We start from the raw sequence: 17,384 nt of genomic DNA, 5'->3' as shown, positions 1-17,384 counted from the left end.
TAGAATAATAAATAATAGCATTTAGGTCCTATAATTTATATTGTTTTCCATTACAAATAACTATGCCTAGACACTTAGAATAAAAAGAGTATGGAAACTTTGCTCATTTAAAAATGATTTTAGGTTTTATTTAGGCAATAATATATTTAGTATATTTATAAACCTTTAATTTTCGTTTGTTTCAGGCTTTTGTAGTATAATATAATTTTTACCTGGGTGCTAAAGACGGAACCCAGGCCCCCATGTTTGCATAGCAAGCACTTTACCAAGTGAGTGATTATCCTTGCACCATGGTTCACTTCTTAAAAAAAATCATTTACTATGATAAACTGTACTAATATTCTTTGCTTTGAAGGAGTTTATCTTACTTTGCTATCATTTTATACGCATTATTATCCAGCGATTAAAAATTTTCACAGCCAAACATAAACAACGGCAATAAAATAATAAAACACATTTGTCACATGTTCTCCTGCATGCGGCGCAGAGGGGATGGTATAAAAGAAATCCATCAGTGACAAACAACACTCCTACCACACTTCTGTTACAAAGGAACTGCGCGGTTTCCAGCAGTCCCCCTTCTCTCCTCCGGACCCCAGATAGGCTCCTGGCTGTACTTGTTAAGAAGAATTTGATGAAGTACCTTTGCCTTCTGCTAGTTCCTTCCTGAGGCAGGAAAAGGTCAGGGCTTAGGGCTGAGGTTAAAACACTCCAGTGGGAAGACTCCTGGAGCCCTAGAGGGATTGCAAGTGCTGGGGATTCCCAGGCCTCCTTAGGCATTCCTTAGGAGGGTGACCCTTCCCTTCAGATAGGAGCCACAGCTGCTGTCACTAAAAGTCACCCTTTTGGCAGAGAAGGGTCTTAGGGGATTCTTTGCCTGGTATGGAGCTTCCCACAGGATCATGTAAGCCTCTGAACAAGGGCAGTAACTTTATCTATCTTCACAGTCTGACCTGGTCCCCTTCTCTCAGTGGTGTGCCCTGGTGCATGTGCAAAGTGGGAAAAAAACAGCAGAACACAGTAACACTTGAGTGTGCCTAAGCTGGGCTCAGGAACGAGAGCTTGGGTGGTAAGGAATTAACCTCTAGTTAAATGAACTTCCGAAGGCATGAGTGGCGAGACCAGAAGGCCTGCGGTGCAGGAGGGCAGGGGGAAGAGAGCCGTGATGCCCCACGGCCTGCTCCTTCTAAGCTATACCTGACTAGGACAAGGCTAGGCCAGTCTTGGTATGTGTCACAGGCCAAATGACACAGTCTCATAGTTGTCACATAAAAAAATCCCAGCGAGTCCTCAGATTAGAACAGATGGTGGACAGGCTGCAGCCTGCAGGCCAAACCCTTCATGCCACCTTTTTTTTTGGTAAATGCATTTTATTGAAGCACTTCTGGGCTCATCTGTTTATATATTGTTTTCATGTCTTCTACAATGGCGCAGTTGGATAACTGCATTGGAGACCAGGCAGCCACCAGAGCCTGAGTATTCACAACGGATGCTTCGTTGCGAAAGTCTACTGACATCTGAGCTAGACTTTGGACATCTTAAAGCTACTGGACAACTGGCAAAAGGGTAAATGTTGTGAGGTTCACCATCTGAGACCTGAGCCTGGTGAATTCACCAAGACCCCAGGCAGGTAGGAGACTTTGGGAAGAACAAGAGTTAGTCACTGCTGCGCTCACATCCCAGCAAGTACCTGACCAGCTTGCTTCCAATCTGCTGTCGTAACTCCTGCCTTTCTTCTTCAGATGTTCGCTGCAGGATGTTCTTGTCCTCCAGTTCTTTCTTGGACGGTCTGTTGCCAAGTTTGATGGCAAGCGTATCCCTTCGCTGTATCTTACTTGCCAATGCACCTGATGGTTGAAAAAGGGCAGAAACACGGGCACATCAGTTTTAACCTTAGCGGGTTTTGGTTACATGTGGCTGGACTTGAACAGGACCTAGGCCAAATATTTTACTTGCATTCAAGAGGGGAAACCTAATCAGTCCAAAGGGGATGGGCGTTGTGTTGGAGATAGTTCATTTTGAAAAAGAACTGAAGAATTTTTCTTTTTCTTTCTTTCTTTTTTTAAAAAAATGTTCTGGGAAAAGGAAGTCCCGAGACACCATGAACAAGCGTGGAAGTATCACCTCATCATTTGGATGGTGATAGCTGAAGTTTATTCTGCTGATATGGTGGGCCATGGGAGTCAGTGATTGCGCAATGCCTTTGCTTTCTTTTCAAGTCAAAAGCTTATCCTCTCTCCTTCTTCTGTACAGTTAATCCTCAGCATCCTTTCCCCCTCCCCAGCCATGCTTCCTGCTGGCAGAGAGCCTACCCTATATACAATGCTTTAACCCTCAGTCGCCCAGGCATCCTTAAACTCCCAGCAGGCAGTAGCTTTCGGATGGATACTAACGAAAGGAAATTTAACAAATTTCTATCGAAACATTAATACACTAATCACTTTTAGTCATCTATGAATTCAATCCCACATTCAATTCCTCCCAAGTCACACTCCTCCTAAGTTAAACACAAAGCAAGACGTAAAACAAAAACAAAACAAAACACCATTGTAACAGCACATTCCAGACATCTAATTAGACACAACCACAGTCTTCACTCCCCTTTAGGACCCTTTCTTTCTAGAAGTCACCCTATTTTAGCGATAGTGAACAAGTGAGGCTGTTGAACTTCAACAAAGTGTTTGTCATTCTTGATTCATTCCTCTCCCTTCAAGCTACATTGTAAAATGAGTGAGATTTTCTAACACTTCCAATAAGCTAAGGAATCCCCACCTATCTGACATTCTTCAAGAACAGCCCCCCACTCCCCAGACTCCCACCCCTAGACGAATGCCTACCTTTGACTTTCCTGGGGAAAGCTCTGCTCTTAGGAAGTTTAGATTGTTCATATCAAGACAAAAGTTCAGTCTAACTGATTGCTGAAGGTGTGAGATACCTATGCAGTATCCTCTTCTGGGAAAAAAGTCTGTCACCATGAGCTAAACTTTGGGACACTCACATTTTGTATTTTCTTGCAGTACCGGGAACTGAACCTATGACATTTTGCTATCCTCCAAGACTGCTTTTACATTTTAGCCTGAGACACGGTCTCACGAGGCTGCCCAGGCTAGCCTTGAATGGGCTCTGTACCCAAGGCTCGCCTTAAACTTCCTATAGACCTGTTCCAGCCTTCCATGTAGCTGGGATTAAAAGTCAGCATCACCAGTTCTAACTAGGATAGATATATTTCCCCTAATTTGAGCGAAGACAGTGCATAGCTGGTAGCTCTCTGTACATCGCTTCCTCCTCCACCTCTTAGAACATCGCTTCCTCCTCCACCTCTTAGAACTAGTCTTACTTTCTCCACTGCCATCATCATCATCATCATCCTCTTCATCATCATCATCAGTGTACAAGATGGGTCCATCTGAGTCAGAGTCGTTAGCTTGGTACTCTCTTGGGGCCTCATCCTCCGGGGCACTGAAGGATTCTGATGAGTCTCCCATCTGCCCAGAGGTCAGCAACTGAGGTCCAGCCTTTCCCAGCTCATCTTTGGTTGTAAAACTGTCAAGGGCAGGAAAGCACAGGGTGATGTGAAGTTCAGAGCAATCGTTATAGATACCAACGCAATGAAAACATGCTAGCTAGCATCATGAATATCCTTCATGGGGAAGGGTCAGCCAACCAACATTACCAACATGGAAGTGCTCTGACCCATTCTTTAGTTATTAAGCTTAAATGTTTCTTGTTTGCAAAGTGGGAAAGTACCACTGCATGATATCTAACACATTTAGTGCATTGACAGTGTGAAACTGTGCTTTGTCCATAAACTCTAGAGGAAAAAGTAGTGGGTAAGGGGAGATGTAGAGGTAGCTACTTAGTAAAGTGTTTGCTGCAAAAGTCTGAATAACTGAGAGTTCAATCCCCAGAACTCACATTTAAAAATTATAGCTGGGGTAGTGCTTGCTGATACTTTCAGTGTCTGGGAGGCAGGGCCAGGTAGACAGGTCGATTTCTGGGGCTCATTGGCCAACCGTCATAGCTTACAAGGCCAGTAAGAGACCCTGAGTATATAGATGGATGACATCTGAAGAAAGACACCTGAGGATGACCCATGATCTCCACATATACATGCACATGTGCCTGGACATCACACACACACACACACACACACACACACACACACACACACAACGACAATGAGTCAGAAGCACCATGATACTTGATTCTGTCTGCTCTTGTTTGCTCTTGGAGTCTACATGTCAAGCCTCAGCTTCTGCACGTATGTTTCTGGCTCATTCAGTTGACCTCCTTACCCTACTCTCCTGTTCTCACAGTGATCCAAACACAACTCTATTGCAGAGCTTAGCATTCCTGATATGTCTGCCTTCTGACATGTCAGGATCCCTTTGTCATGCCTTTGACAAATAGGTTTCATAGTTCTCTACATCTCAACATCCAGAAGGGTGTAGCATAGGAAAGCATGTGTTTTATTAATATTGGAACAAATCCCATTTTCTTTCCAGCCAATGAGTCAACACACAAAACCCCTAAATCCTCTCTGTGCTTTAGTTTCTTCATGTCTAAGACTTCTAGTCTCACTGGACTAGAGTAACACCAAAGATGCAAAGCATTAGATGGAAAGACGCTTTAGAAGAAAGGTGGAAAATAACGCCTTGTTGTTTACATGGGTAAAGGTCTCCAGAGTGCTCACCCACTTTCATGGGTGCAATGACTATGCAAGGGGCAATGAAAACAGTTAATTTCAAAAGCAGTGTAATCATTGTTGTAAGATACAGAAAACCTCCCCCAATGCTTTCTGATATAAGTAGATGAATTCACATCTGGATGTCATACTTCTGAAAGAACACACAGTGGAAAACGTGTCTGATGTTCTCAAAGACAAACAAAAAACCCAACCTCTAACCCTCCCCTAACACAACCAACACAATCTGAAAGAGCTTTCATTAATTCACACTGGCAGACTTTATTAGGACAAAAAGCATTTAAATCCAATTTTGTGGTTTTAAGGCCAGGCACTTCTACGGCTCACCAGTTTTCTTTTTTCTTTTTCTTTTTTACTTCGAAAAACCCAACAGCCTGAATTGTTCTCAAAGAGGTATATGACATCTTACTTGACTGTGTGTATGCCTGGGTTCACTCATTTTGAATGTCTTTCTCTACCACTCTTATTATTTAAGATATGGTCTCTCGATGAACCCAGAACTTAACATTCCAGCTAGACTGGAGTCAGCAAGTTCTCCAGGACTTGCTGGTCGTTGCTGCCTTCCAGTCTCCAGCAGTGGCGATGTTACATATATGCACTGTTATGCCTTCCTTTTACATGATGTTGGCCCCGAGTGACGGTCTTTATGCTTTCTTAGTAAGGACTTTACCCACTGAGCTGTCTCTCAAGTACCTGAAACTTCATTTTTAAATTTATGTGACATATAAAAGTAACCCAAAATTTCACATCTTATCAGTTCTTAAAGGGTGCCATTTAGTGGCATATAGGGATGTTTACCTTGCTGTGTAATTACTATCCCACATCTCCAGAACTTTTGCATCTCTCTAAACTGAAGCTCTGTCCCCATTAATTAATAACTTTCCACAGCTCCTACCCTCAGAAACCACCATTCTTCTCTCCATATCTGTGATACTGATTGCTTTTCCAACCTCATATAGGTAGAATTATACACAGGGTGTACCTTATGTCACCTAACACAATGTCAAGAACATCCATGTTACAGCAGAACTTCCTTTCTCTTGAAGGCTAGATGATATGTCAGTGTGTGTGTGCGTGTGTGTGTGTGTGTGTGTGTGTGTGTGTGTGTGTCTATACACCATCATATTTACTCATTCTTGAGCCAATTCACAGTGGGGCTATTTTGCCTTTTGGGGACTCTATGTACACTGGTGTTCAAATCCATTCCCCACTTCCAATTCTTTGAATTTGCTAAATTGCTGAATCATATGGTAATCCTATATTCACTTCTTTGGAGACAACACACAATGAAGCTCCATTGCAAATAAGGGAAGATTTATTTGTATGGACAGACTTTTCCATTGTCTAGAATCTTAGCTGATTGCTGCGGAAAGCTATTCTGTTTTGAAGAGACTGTCACTTCTGGTGTGTACACTATGTTTAGAAGACATCTTAATTAATAATACCCTCTGCATATGCAGAACAAGGTACTTCAGGGCTTAATGCTGGTACTTGTGCTATTAGTCACTAATCTACTGTATTAATTAGTTTAACCTTACCATTGGTATAGTATTCTGCAGTTTTCAGGGTTCAGCAACATTTACTTACAACTCTTAACTATTGAAGACTATAAAGTGGTTATTTAAAACGTGGATCCAAATATGGCTGTAAGTCAGTAGCCCACCCAACCTGGCCAGTGCATGTGGGATCCAGACTGAGACTGTTAGTCTCCTTATTAAATGTTATATTTTATCATTATAATTAGTCAGTATTAAATATGCTCCATGTCTGCATTGGTCACCTCACACCTTGCCTCTTACGGTTCCCAAGAACACTGGATAACATAGCACATTCCATAAATTTTTGTGGAGTGGGCTCAACAAGTCATTTTCCAACATGATCTCAAAAGGGCCATGTTTTTCTGCCCCATGTTATAGAGATGTCTGTGTTATGGATCAAGCTGTAAATGAAGAGAAACAGACTGAACAGCAGCTTGTGTGACAGAAAGAGATGTAGGTATTTTTATATACAACCACTAGCCCTTTTTCAAGTTTTGATATTTGTATCCCAAACAGAAGGCTTTTCATGCTATGACAGAGTCTTCACACATTGGGTGACTAAATATAACCCAGGGAAAGTTCTAGGGAAAGCAAGTGAGCAAGAGCCAAAATCTCCAATTCAAATTCCACTTGAAAGAGAGAGAATCTGGGAGGAAATCTGAGAGACTATGTCTTCCAAGCTCATTAAATCAAGTGCAAACACAAACTACCCACGAAGAAGGCATTATAATGTCAGGTTTTAAATTAAAAAAAAAATATATCCCAAGAAGAAAATGAGTTCTTCTAGGAAACTTTGAGAGTTAAAGCCTAACTGAGAGGAAAATCCATGATGAACACCCCCAATATCAAATGAGACCCACCCAACCTTACTCCCAATAATCGCAACATCGCTGGAAATGGAAAACATATGTTGTTTGATTCTTTACCTAAAAACTCTTCATGTATCTGGGATAACTTAGACATTAAGTTTCTAGTATGTACTATGGCTCTTAGCACAATCAACACCCTCTCCAAATATTTATGGAAATGATTTGGAAGAGTCAGGTCACCTATGGATATGTGCTCTCTGAACCCTTACAACTGCCCAAAGTGTACTGTTTCCTTTAGCACACTGAACAACAGACCTGTATACCCAACCAACGTCCAAAATTGAGAACTCGTCTTAAACACATATATCCTCAGTCCACTGGTCAATATTTTGATTAAGATAAACTCTCTGATACTAGTTTGCTCTGCTCACATTTATTCCTTCAGTGCCTCCTGCACTGCCCAGCACAGAGCAAACAAATGGAAATTACACACTGAAAAAATAAAATTGAAAAAATAAGAAGTTCAGTTTGAAGGCTTGACATAATGGCAATGCTGAGAAATTCTACAATGAAAGGAACGTGAGCTGTGTGCTTACTGCAAGGCACTGGTGTGTGGATGTGTCCCCTGGAATTCAGGTCTTGTGAACTTTGTCATCAATGCACTAGCACTGTACAACATGGCCTCCTGAGGACAAAATCTTAATGAAGAGATGAAATCCATTACAGAAAGGGCCTTGGTGTTGTGGATGGGCTTGGTGCTGTTCTTGTGAACCAATCCCCTAATGAATAAAGGAGCCAATCACTGGGTTAATAGGCGGGACTTCCAGGTTGGACAGAGGAAGAGTGTAAGCAGCAAAGTGAGTTCCTTTTGGAACCAGAACAGGGGAGGGGTAAGATGTAGCTGCTAGAGTTTCCCAGTATGATGATGGATCTGCAAGGATTTGCCACTGGAGGGATCAGATTTTAATAATGCTTACAAGATTAGGTTTTAGTTGTTGTGCCCAAATATTGAGTTACCATTGTTTCTGAACTAAATTTGTGCAGCGTCTTCCTTCATGTGGCAGCTCATTTGGATTAAAGAGAGAAAGGTACAGTGGCAAAGCGTGGGTTTGCCAAATGTGCACCTCAAAGGCCATGGGGGATTTGAAGCATGAGGTTGACGTGGTAGCGACCCACTAGTGGGAACCTAGCAAGCTAGGTGGAGAGTTTGTGGAATTCAGAGTCAGAATTCCATGAGATTAAAACAGGTTGGCCATTGCCTGCCAGTGGGCAGAGACACAAACGCAGAAATTTGCCAGGTTTACTTTTTAAATACTTCACTCAACAGGGATAGTTGTCTTGCTCTCTCAGACAAGCCACCTTCTATGGTAAAAGCATCCTCATCCAATGCTGGTGTTTGACATAGGCTTCTCAGCCTCTAGAACTTTGAGTCAATACATGCACATTTACTATAAATTATCCTCTCTTGTGTAGTCTGTGACAGCATCATCAACCAGGACAATACAGATAGCCTCCCATTTATCTCAGTGTCCTCTTCCTTCATAGCCTTTATTAAAATGTCAGACAAATAATTTGTACTTTGATATTCTCTTGCTTTTCCTTTAAATGAAACTTCTCTGAATGATAAGAAATAAGGAACCAATGTTAGGGGGAAAAAAAGGAGCAGAAGTTGATGCAATTGTTTTGGAAGACAGAAAATTGTCCCAGGACTGGAGTTTAGTATGAAGTACTAGCACTGGCCTCTCATTTGGCCACTGCTAACCAAGTAATGACACTAAGCCAACTGTTTGAATGCTCTCCGTTGCAGGGTTCTAAATAAAAAAATTAGATCTATAACATAGGGATATTCTAGAGAAAACTTACGTGAATCAAGTGTTAACGGATAGTGCTTGGCTCCTGACATTGATCAAGTAAGCAATAAAGGAAGGTTTCTATTACTAGAAATTAAGTAATTAAAGTGTCTCGATCAAAGCCATACTAATTAAAGTAGTGGGTATTTTTAAGGACTTAACATGACAAGTTTTCGGAAAGGGATCTGATTAAATGATACCGAGATTGAAAAAAATATATATTTTTAGAAACAGGAAAAGGTTGGAATTTAGATCTGAGTCTCCCCAGACAGAACTGACAACTCCATCAGCAGCATTTGTACCCCCGTGTGCTCTGCCAGCCACACACCTATGGGCCTAACTCAACTGTAATAGCAATGTTTATAGGACTTTGTGACTGACATTAGTAAAGAAGAGGGAAGATACTTAGTGAGCTGAACTGGGCAGCTGGACAATGATGGGTCACTAACCCATAAGGGGTAAGATCAGGTTTCTTGGTCCATTTTATTTAGGTTTAAGTTGGTTTGTTAGTTTGTTTAGCAAAACTAAGATTGAGCACTATAGTGTCTTCTGTTGTGATCGACAGAATCCACCATCAGAGGCAACTCATCTTCAGTGCTCTACTGGGGTAGGCTGACCTTAGTTCTGTCAAGAAGTGTTAGAGGGTTTCACAGGAGAAATTAGAATCCAGTGAAGGATCCATAAGAAAGGTCTTGTACTACTCTTGGTATATGTGGAGTCAGACTTTTAGAGTGTGTTACTCTTGATCTTTATTTGCCTAGGGAAGAAAGCTAAGTTGGTACACTGAGGTTGTGCAAGAATGGGTGGGCGATCTGGGACCAAATGACCTGAGACCAAAAGATTTAAAACAAGTGTCAAACGGATAAAGAATGAAGTTACTTAGGAAGAAAAAAGAGAGGAGGAGCCATGTTGATTGAGGATCTAGACATCCTTGGAAGGCATGGGGCCGAAGCATATTTTTCAGCATCGTCATTACGATTTTCCATGCCTATGTAACCCCACTTCAGGGCTTAGGAAAACCAATGGTGAGACCACAGATGTGCTACCCAAACATCATATCAGTAGATTTAAAGCAGATGAGAGCAGACCATGTTCCTTTATTCCAACAGAGTACTCTAGTAGACTGCAATACTTAGACAGAATTTGAGGTCCGTGTCCCAACTCACCATTTTGCCTGTTCTCCGCCCCCACCTAAGCCGGTGCTTGAGTACGGAGTGGTTCTGTTCATTGGTTCTTCCGTCCAAAGGAGCTGACTTGTATCTAAGGCAGAGACCGGCAGGGTGGGTCCATCACTGACGAGGACCATGGGCGTGTCCAAGGCAACAGGGCCCTGATCCTCTGCGGGCAGCGGAAGGGCAGATGGGGACGGCGGTGCCGTGACCGGGGGCAGAGCAATGATCGCTTTCGATTTGCCTGTAGCCTGCTCCTCTGCTCCAGCAACAGTCTCCTCGAGGCTCTCTACCCCAGTGTTTGAGAGCTCTCCTTTAAGACCAGGCATGTCAGAAGTGGTCGCAGTGGGGGACGGTCTGGACGCCACCAGCTGCTTGCTAATTTTTTTCTTGCCCCTTGTGGTCCCCACTAGGCCTGCTTTGCCAGTGAGTGACTCCTTCGGTGCTCTGGGACGCGAAGAGGTGGAGGAAGCAGCTGGCGAGGCAGATGCTTTGGAGCCGGTTGTTTTCTTCGGGTGAGATGAACCAGCTAAAACAGACACATATTTTTGCATTGAAAACTCAAAGAGAACAATAATTTTTAAGTGACTGATTTGCAATTGCCATTGACAATTAGAACTCTCCCTTTAGAATACATTGGATCAATGAATATTAAGAAAATCAGTCATTAACAACGATGGTCTTGTTTTCTGACCTGTCTCCCCGCCCCCCAAGCCTCTTCCTGTTAGAGGCAGCAAGAGGCCTTCATGGTCACACCTAAGGGCAAGAAGCCTCCACCTTCTCTCTCTCCATCTTCACCTGAAACAGGCAAACAGGACAGCAGCTCTATGTCCTCTGAGTCCCTCTTACAGACTCTAAAGAAAAGACTTGGTCCTATGGAGGGACAGCCACTCCTGGAAAGCTGGCTGTGGGAAACACAGGTTTCCCAATGGCATCCTTTGTGTCTTCCTGGGGATGGAGAGGTGGCCCGTATTAAGAAGAAGCAGGGTGGATACTTCCCAGCCTTTTTCAAATTAATTTATTTCACTACCTTCCAAATGTTAAACTCCAAAGCAATGTTCCCAAAACTCCAGGGAAGGAAGCCTGTCCTGATGGCCTATACCGCCACATGTTATAGTGAGGAGGCACAAGGTGGGGACAGTCACAGTGCTCCCGTCCCATTCAAAACATCAAAATGCAGGGAACGATGTTTGTTGTGGTTGTACACAGGAGTAGAATCTCATATCTGAAGAGGAAGAATACCACTCCCAACACTTGCACTTGTGAGCATGTATGTGTGCGCATGAGTGTGTGTGTGTGTCTGTGTGTGTGTGTGTGAGAGAGAGAGAGTGTGTGTGCACACATGAGTGTCTCTGTGCATGCAAATACACACGTCTGTGCATGTATCTATCTGGTTCCTCATGTTAGTGTTCTTGATAGGGTCTTCCTGTATTACTTAGTTTGGTTTTGAGCTCCTAGGCTAAAGGATTGACTTGCTCGTTTCTACCTCTGCAGAAGCTAAGAGTGCACACCACTTTACTCAACTTTCCCAGAATTCCTAGTCCCAAGCACCCAGATCACCTGGTTGTTTTGACTGTTTAATGTTCCGGACAAGTCTTCAAAGGACTGCCAGGTCACCTGTGCTTACTTCTGGACAGAGCTGGCTTTAACTAAGTCATTTCCGGGAAAAGACAATTAGGTAGCCATGCTCTTTGCCTTTTGAATTTTTCTTTATATCATCCTGGGAAATCCATTTGAACTCCCATGAGAGTACTCTTTTGTTTCATGACCTTTCTGACCTGCGTTTTCTCAAAAAAAAAAAAAAAATCTTTTCTGCTACAATGCTGCGTATCTTACTTTCCCAAGAGAGAGCTAAAGTTTCTCTCCCCTAACTACCAGAAATGTCTTGTTCATGTTCCAGGACCATCCCACACTGCACGCAGACATCATGGTCACTTACCTCTGGATGCAGCTGTGTGGAAGTCAGTGAGAGAGTTGAAACGAAGCACAAACACAGGAACAGACAATGAGACATATGACTTCATTAACTTTGACATCTAAAGAAGCCAGTCTTATTTAGGGTCAAGATTTGGGCTTAAAGGAGTCTCTCTGGTTGTAGTAATTAGTATTTTAGGTACACACAATAGCTGGATTTCCTCTTTGCCAAATCTGGGCTTGTCTGCAGAGTTAATGAACCTTATAATCTCTCTCTGATTACAAGTTAAACTCATTAACCATACATTCTTTTAAAAAAAAATCTAACCCCACTCTAAATTGATTTTTTAAATAAAAAAGACTCCAAGGGCTTTGAGCTTAAACACATTCAACTGTTTTCCTAGTTAAACTAATTCCTTCTGCATATCAATGCTAGTGCTATCACTTTTAACATTTTTTGAATTTTTTCTTTTTTTGAAAGAAAATTATTTAATGCTAACTTGTTTTAAAGAAAAAGGATTCCCCCACCCCCAACTAAGCCTGGAGTGAAAATTCAAGCCATATTTTGTTTTTAAAGTCTCTTCTAACATGAGAGAGCTTTGTTGAGATCAACCTGGGTTAAAAAAGAAATTTTACTTCTGAATTAAAATGTTTTGTTAATAGCAACAATGAGAAGCACAACCTATTGGGAAACACAACAGTGTTCTAGACTGACAGGTGGAACTCTGGGGCCTCTACAGAGGTAAAATTTTAGGTGATAGCTGTTCTTAGACATGTAATAGAGAATCAAGAGTCTCAATGTAACCTCTGCATCTCAGTCACAGCCCTAGAAGCAATCATATTCACTTATAGAAAGCCCCCTGCACCTTTTACGTTAAGGCACTGGATAAAATGTTAGTTCCCCAGTTTTCTATATTCGAGGGAATATCTTCAGTATATGCTAAATCTTCGAGAAAGCGTTTGTAAATGATTCAAGCTCTATCATGCATGCTGTGTCTGGTCTTGGTGTTCATTATCAGCTTCCTCCCCAGGGTCTGAGCTAAGTCTAAAGTGAGCTTGCACCACCTATAGTAGGATCAGAGGAGGAAGTGTTTGCAAGGCAAGATCTTAATTCCCAAGGGCCGAGTAATGGTTTGGGAATTTCCCTTCCTTAGTAGGGTAGTGCCTGTCTCATGTCACCCATCACTGGTAGGCTTTTCAAGGCCATGGGGGGCATACAAACACCAATAAGAACAGACAGTTCGTCCCCAAGGAAATGACCCTTAGGCTCTGCTGTCTCGGCATTCTGAGATATTTTACTTTAGAGAGATTAGAAGGAGGCCTGTGCAACAGAGATCAAAGATGGGAAGACAGGAACTCGGGAAGAGGTCTACTTGCATTCAAAGAGCTCTTACATGACCAACTAAACCTTTCTTTGAATTTCAGTATGACAAACATAAATGGCACAGGGAAAGAGATAACACTAAGGCAAATCCTGGTAGTTCGTTTCTGGGAATCTGCTGCCCATGAGATTTATTACTGTACAAAAGAATTTTTATGCACGCATTTATGAGGGAAAAGCCATTGAGCGTGGGAATTTTGATCCGTGTCCTTTCAAAAGTGAGATGACACAGCTGGGGTCTTCCATTCCACCAGAGAAATGGAATGCTCACGTTGCATTAAGCATGCAAGTTTGAAAGAGAAAGCTGGATAGGCAATATGTGGAGTTTACAAATGTCCATCTGTGATTTGTAATGGCCATGTGTGATTGCAGCATACTGGGGCACTTTGACCCGATGGCCTCCTGGGACGGATGTGAGCTGGGCATACAACTCTCAACCCATCGAAATAATGTAAAGTGGTGAAGGAAACTACGATGTTACTGACTCTATATGAACCTTTTGTCACTATCAGAGGACAGGATGTTAAAAATTTAAGACACTGTGTTCCAGCGAAAATGTCAAAGACCTGTGTCACATTTAACACACAAGACTACGCTATTTTTTAAAAAGAAACACCAGCAAAGCCACCCATAAACTCTCCTGGGCAGCAGGTCAGTTGATATCCAGATACTGCTTCATTAGGTCACATCACTCCTAGGCACACTAAAGAAGTGGATCTATGTGTTGATTGTGATAACCAAGATTAACAGTTCACAATCACTCCAAAGGCCACAAAGTTAATTTTCCTATTAGAGAGCTACTGGCATTGCATCCCAAGACAACAAAAGACCACACTCCTAGAAGAAGCTGCGGATCCCATATGCCAGGCCTGACATCCTGGACTCTACCCCATTATGCACTAGGGAATACTTACCAGCCTCCCGGGATGTGTTTCGGCTTGTTGGCTTGGGTGGAGGGGTGGGGGCCTGCTTACTGGGAGCCTTGACATTTGTTCTATTAGGAGGCACTTCACCCCCTTTGTGGCTGGCCCCAGCCGTGGCCCCTTTCGGAGGCACAGGAGATTTTTTTGGTTTAGGTTTGGGTTTAGGTTTAGGAGGAGCTGTAGGAGGTAGAGCAGGAGCAGCCGGTGTTTCAGAGTGGATTTCAGTGTTCTCTACAAATGAGAAAGCGAACAGAGCAGACTGATACAGACACACGCGACAGAAAAGCAGGGAGCAGGACATGGTGACAGTGATAACATGCAGGTGGCTTTATGACATTTGAGAACCAGACAGTGGTTGCACCAGAGGAAGCCAAGTTTCAAGGGAAAACAAAGACTAAAAGGCAGACAGGGGAGCAGCCTCTGCATCTACCCACCATTCCTTTTTCTGATAAAAGGGTGGTGTGAGTTACTATGACGAAGTCACACTAAGGATCAGTGTAAAGGTGTGCTAGCCAACAGCTTTAATTGAGGCTTTCATGTGTGGTTGCCAGGTGGTGGCATGGGCAACAAGTGCTGAATGCAACACAATGATCAACTTAGCCACAGGGGAGGACCCTCAAGAGTGACAGACACACACTGTCATATACACACTGCCGTGGGTGAGACTTACAACCAGAAGTCTTAGAGCTTCCAAAATAATAAGGTATGTTCTACGCTCTGGGAGACTCCAGGGGTTTTTGACACAAGGTCTTTGGCCATTATTTTCTACCATTAGAGTGCTTTCATGTTTTTCCCAGAGGAGCAGGGCAGCTTCAATTTCTACAGTGACTTCTCCCACCCTTTAGATCGGAGCCACAGCTCTAGGTATGCAGAGTGCAGAATGAGAGGGTCCACCTTGTCTTATAATGTATGCTTACATAATAGTTTTGAAAGGACAGAGCACAAACTTCATAGAAGAAAACTGTACATTGGCAGAGGAGACCCATGAAAGCCGGAAGAGAAACAGCATCGTTCTGGGGATTCTGAAGGTTGATGATGTACGGACGAAGTACATCCGCACTATTTGTAATAGTGACTGAAGTGAACTAAAAGACAGTTCCACCCCAAAGAGCCAAGGGGTTGTTTCTTTTTAAATGGGGCAGTGTTTAGTTTTTAAACTACAGACAATGTCAATACAAGACAGCCTTTCCTAAATTCATCTTTCCTGTTTTTCATGACCAAGAAAGGCATGGCATAGGTCCTAGTCCATTACCGTTTCTTCTGCTTTGTTTCTTGGACACACCACACACAAACCCTAGCAGTACTTTGGGGACCATGGAGCTAAACTCTTTAGCCTTCCAACTCTACCGTTTTCTGTGAGTGCCTGCCACACTGGGGGATCCCTAAGTTGTGTGCGTATATGTTAATTTGTATCTAATCGAACAATGCCTTAAAAGTCATGTCTAGTCAGTGAACGTGACTGGCTGACAGTATTGACAATCGGTAGAAAATACTCTTTCTTATTTGTATGTGGGTTGTAATGAATTAGGCGAATATATAGAGTGAATATATGATTCAAAGGGTTTGTACAAATTGATGGTGGAGTAATGGATCGCTGCCCTTTCAAGGGGATGTTATGAAAGAGCTGCGTGTTCCTTCTGGCTTTGGAAGGACATGAAGCTTCACAATAGCAGTCTGGAAAACAAGCTGTCTACTCCACTTCCAGGCCTGGCGTTCTCTATGTAAAGATCTGAGGTCAATAGTTAGAGTAATCCAGGACAGCATGTGTCCTGCGCCTGGTCTGGGAGGCACTTCTGTTCTAATCCCTCTCTTTTACCCTGTCTGTCTCCTTCCTGTCTCCTCTAGGACTTAGTTTGGAAAGACACTGTGCAGACATATAACTCTGGTCTCCCTGAGAGCCCTGCTGGCTCCAGTACCCTGGCCTGCTCAGAGCTTTGCATCTCATGATGATAGCTTGTGAGCTACCTGGTCTCTTAGAGGGGAATCTGCTTTTCGACAGAGACAATTCTTCATTCTCATTGTGGTCTCGGCTAGAGCTTTATGCACGCTTGTTCTCCAGTCCTGTTTGTGAAACAACCACTCGCTGATCACTGTTCCTTCACTGAAGGCCCTGCATACTCACAGAGTGGAGATGATGTCAAACAACCTTCAGATCTCATGCTGTAATACTGGAACAGACTGCAGATCAGATTCGGTGTCTCAAATATCTAAGAACACCTACTGAGAAAGAATAACAGTAGACCAAGAGTCTAGAGGACCTTGGGGAAGAAGTCTCCTCTTGCTAGAAAAGGCCCAAGGCCACAATACCGACTGCAAAATGAAGTGCCTTCAGAGCCCCAGAAATACGCACAGAGCAAGGATTGGGGGTGGCACCTTATATGCTTGCTTTTGAATATATTTTAGACAGAAGTAAGTAAAATGCTTTAAAGCCGTGTGATCTTTGTTTGCTAGTACAACCAGGTAGCAGGGGGAATGGTGCTATTGAGTGGAGTGGATTGGCTTGACTCAGAGAGAGAGTCCTGCAAAATTATGGAGTTAGGATCATAGGAGGGTGGTTTTGCTGGAGAGTGAGCTCACATGACTGTGAGACCAGAAGAGAGGCAAAAATGAGGTGGACTGAGGTTTTATTTTTGTAAGAATTAAAAGGTGTAGGACTGAAGAAGTAATTCATACCTTTCTTCTTAAGTAATTTCTATTTAAATTAATTCTCTGTGGTATTACCCAGGAGTGACACTCTTATCTTTACCTCAGAGAACAGCTCCCATTCTTAATACCTTTCTTGGCTTGTGGCACAGTTCCCCACGGGTTGTGTCCACATAAGAGGGAGCTGTAGCAGCCGCATCAATGACACACCAGCATGCGCGGCATCTCTGTCTCCTCACGCACTGATACTATCATGGAACTCACTTGACTAGAAAGAACTAAATGTACTAATCTGAGGACTAAGAAAACCAATCCTCTCCCAGCCATTCCTTGACCTGTAAGATCTGTCATCTTCTCCTGAGAACACCAAGGTCTGCTGGGTTAACTAATATAAACCTGTCAGCAGCTTTTCCCTACACTGATAAAGGAACCACTTCCTTTCAAGTCTGGCC

General features: G+C 42.9%; 1 protein-coding gene across 6 annotated transcripts in view; it reads right to left on the bottom strand.

The window, feature by feature from the left end:
- The window catches only part of Phactr2 (phosphatase and actin regulator 2), a 255,526-nt gene that overhangs the window by 26,486 nt on the left and 211,656 nt on the right, over positions 1 to 17,384 (bottom strand). For 5 of the 6 annotated variants that reach the window (XM_052169355.1, XM_052169352.1, XM_052169354.1 and 2 more), the window contains 3 exons: positions 10,069 to 10,600; positions 3,338 to 3,543; positions 1,691 to 1,847 (listed from right to left, as the gene is read on the bottom strand). In XM_052169355.1, the coding sequence (XP_052025315.1) occupies positions 1,691 to 1,847; positions 3,338 to 3,543; positions 10,069 to 10,600 (895 nt within the window). Of the gene's footprint in view, positions 1 to 1,690; positions 1,848 to 3,337; positions 3,544 to 10,068; positions 10,601 to 14,280; positions 14,521 to 17,384 lie in introns of all 6 variants that reach the window. The other variant, XM_052169358.1, reaches the window with a different exon arrangement.

Source organism: Apodemus sylvaticus, chromosome 23 (assembly GCF_947179515.1).
Source record: "Apodemus sylvaticus chromosome 23, mApoSyl1.1, whole genome shotgun sequence".
In the NCBI taxonomy this organism is placed as follows: Eukaryota; Metazoa; Chordata; class Mammalia; order Rodentia; family Muridae; genus Apodemus; species Apodemus sylvaticus.
Note: the sequence above shows the minus strand (reverse complement) of the source record. Positions and strands in the feature narration are given on the sequence as shown.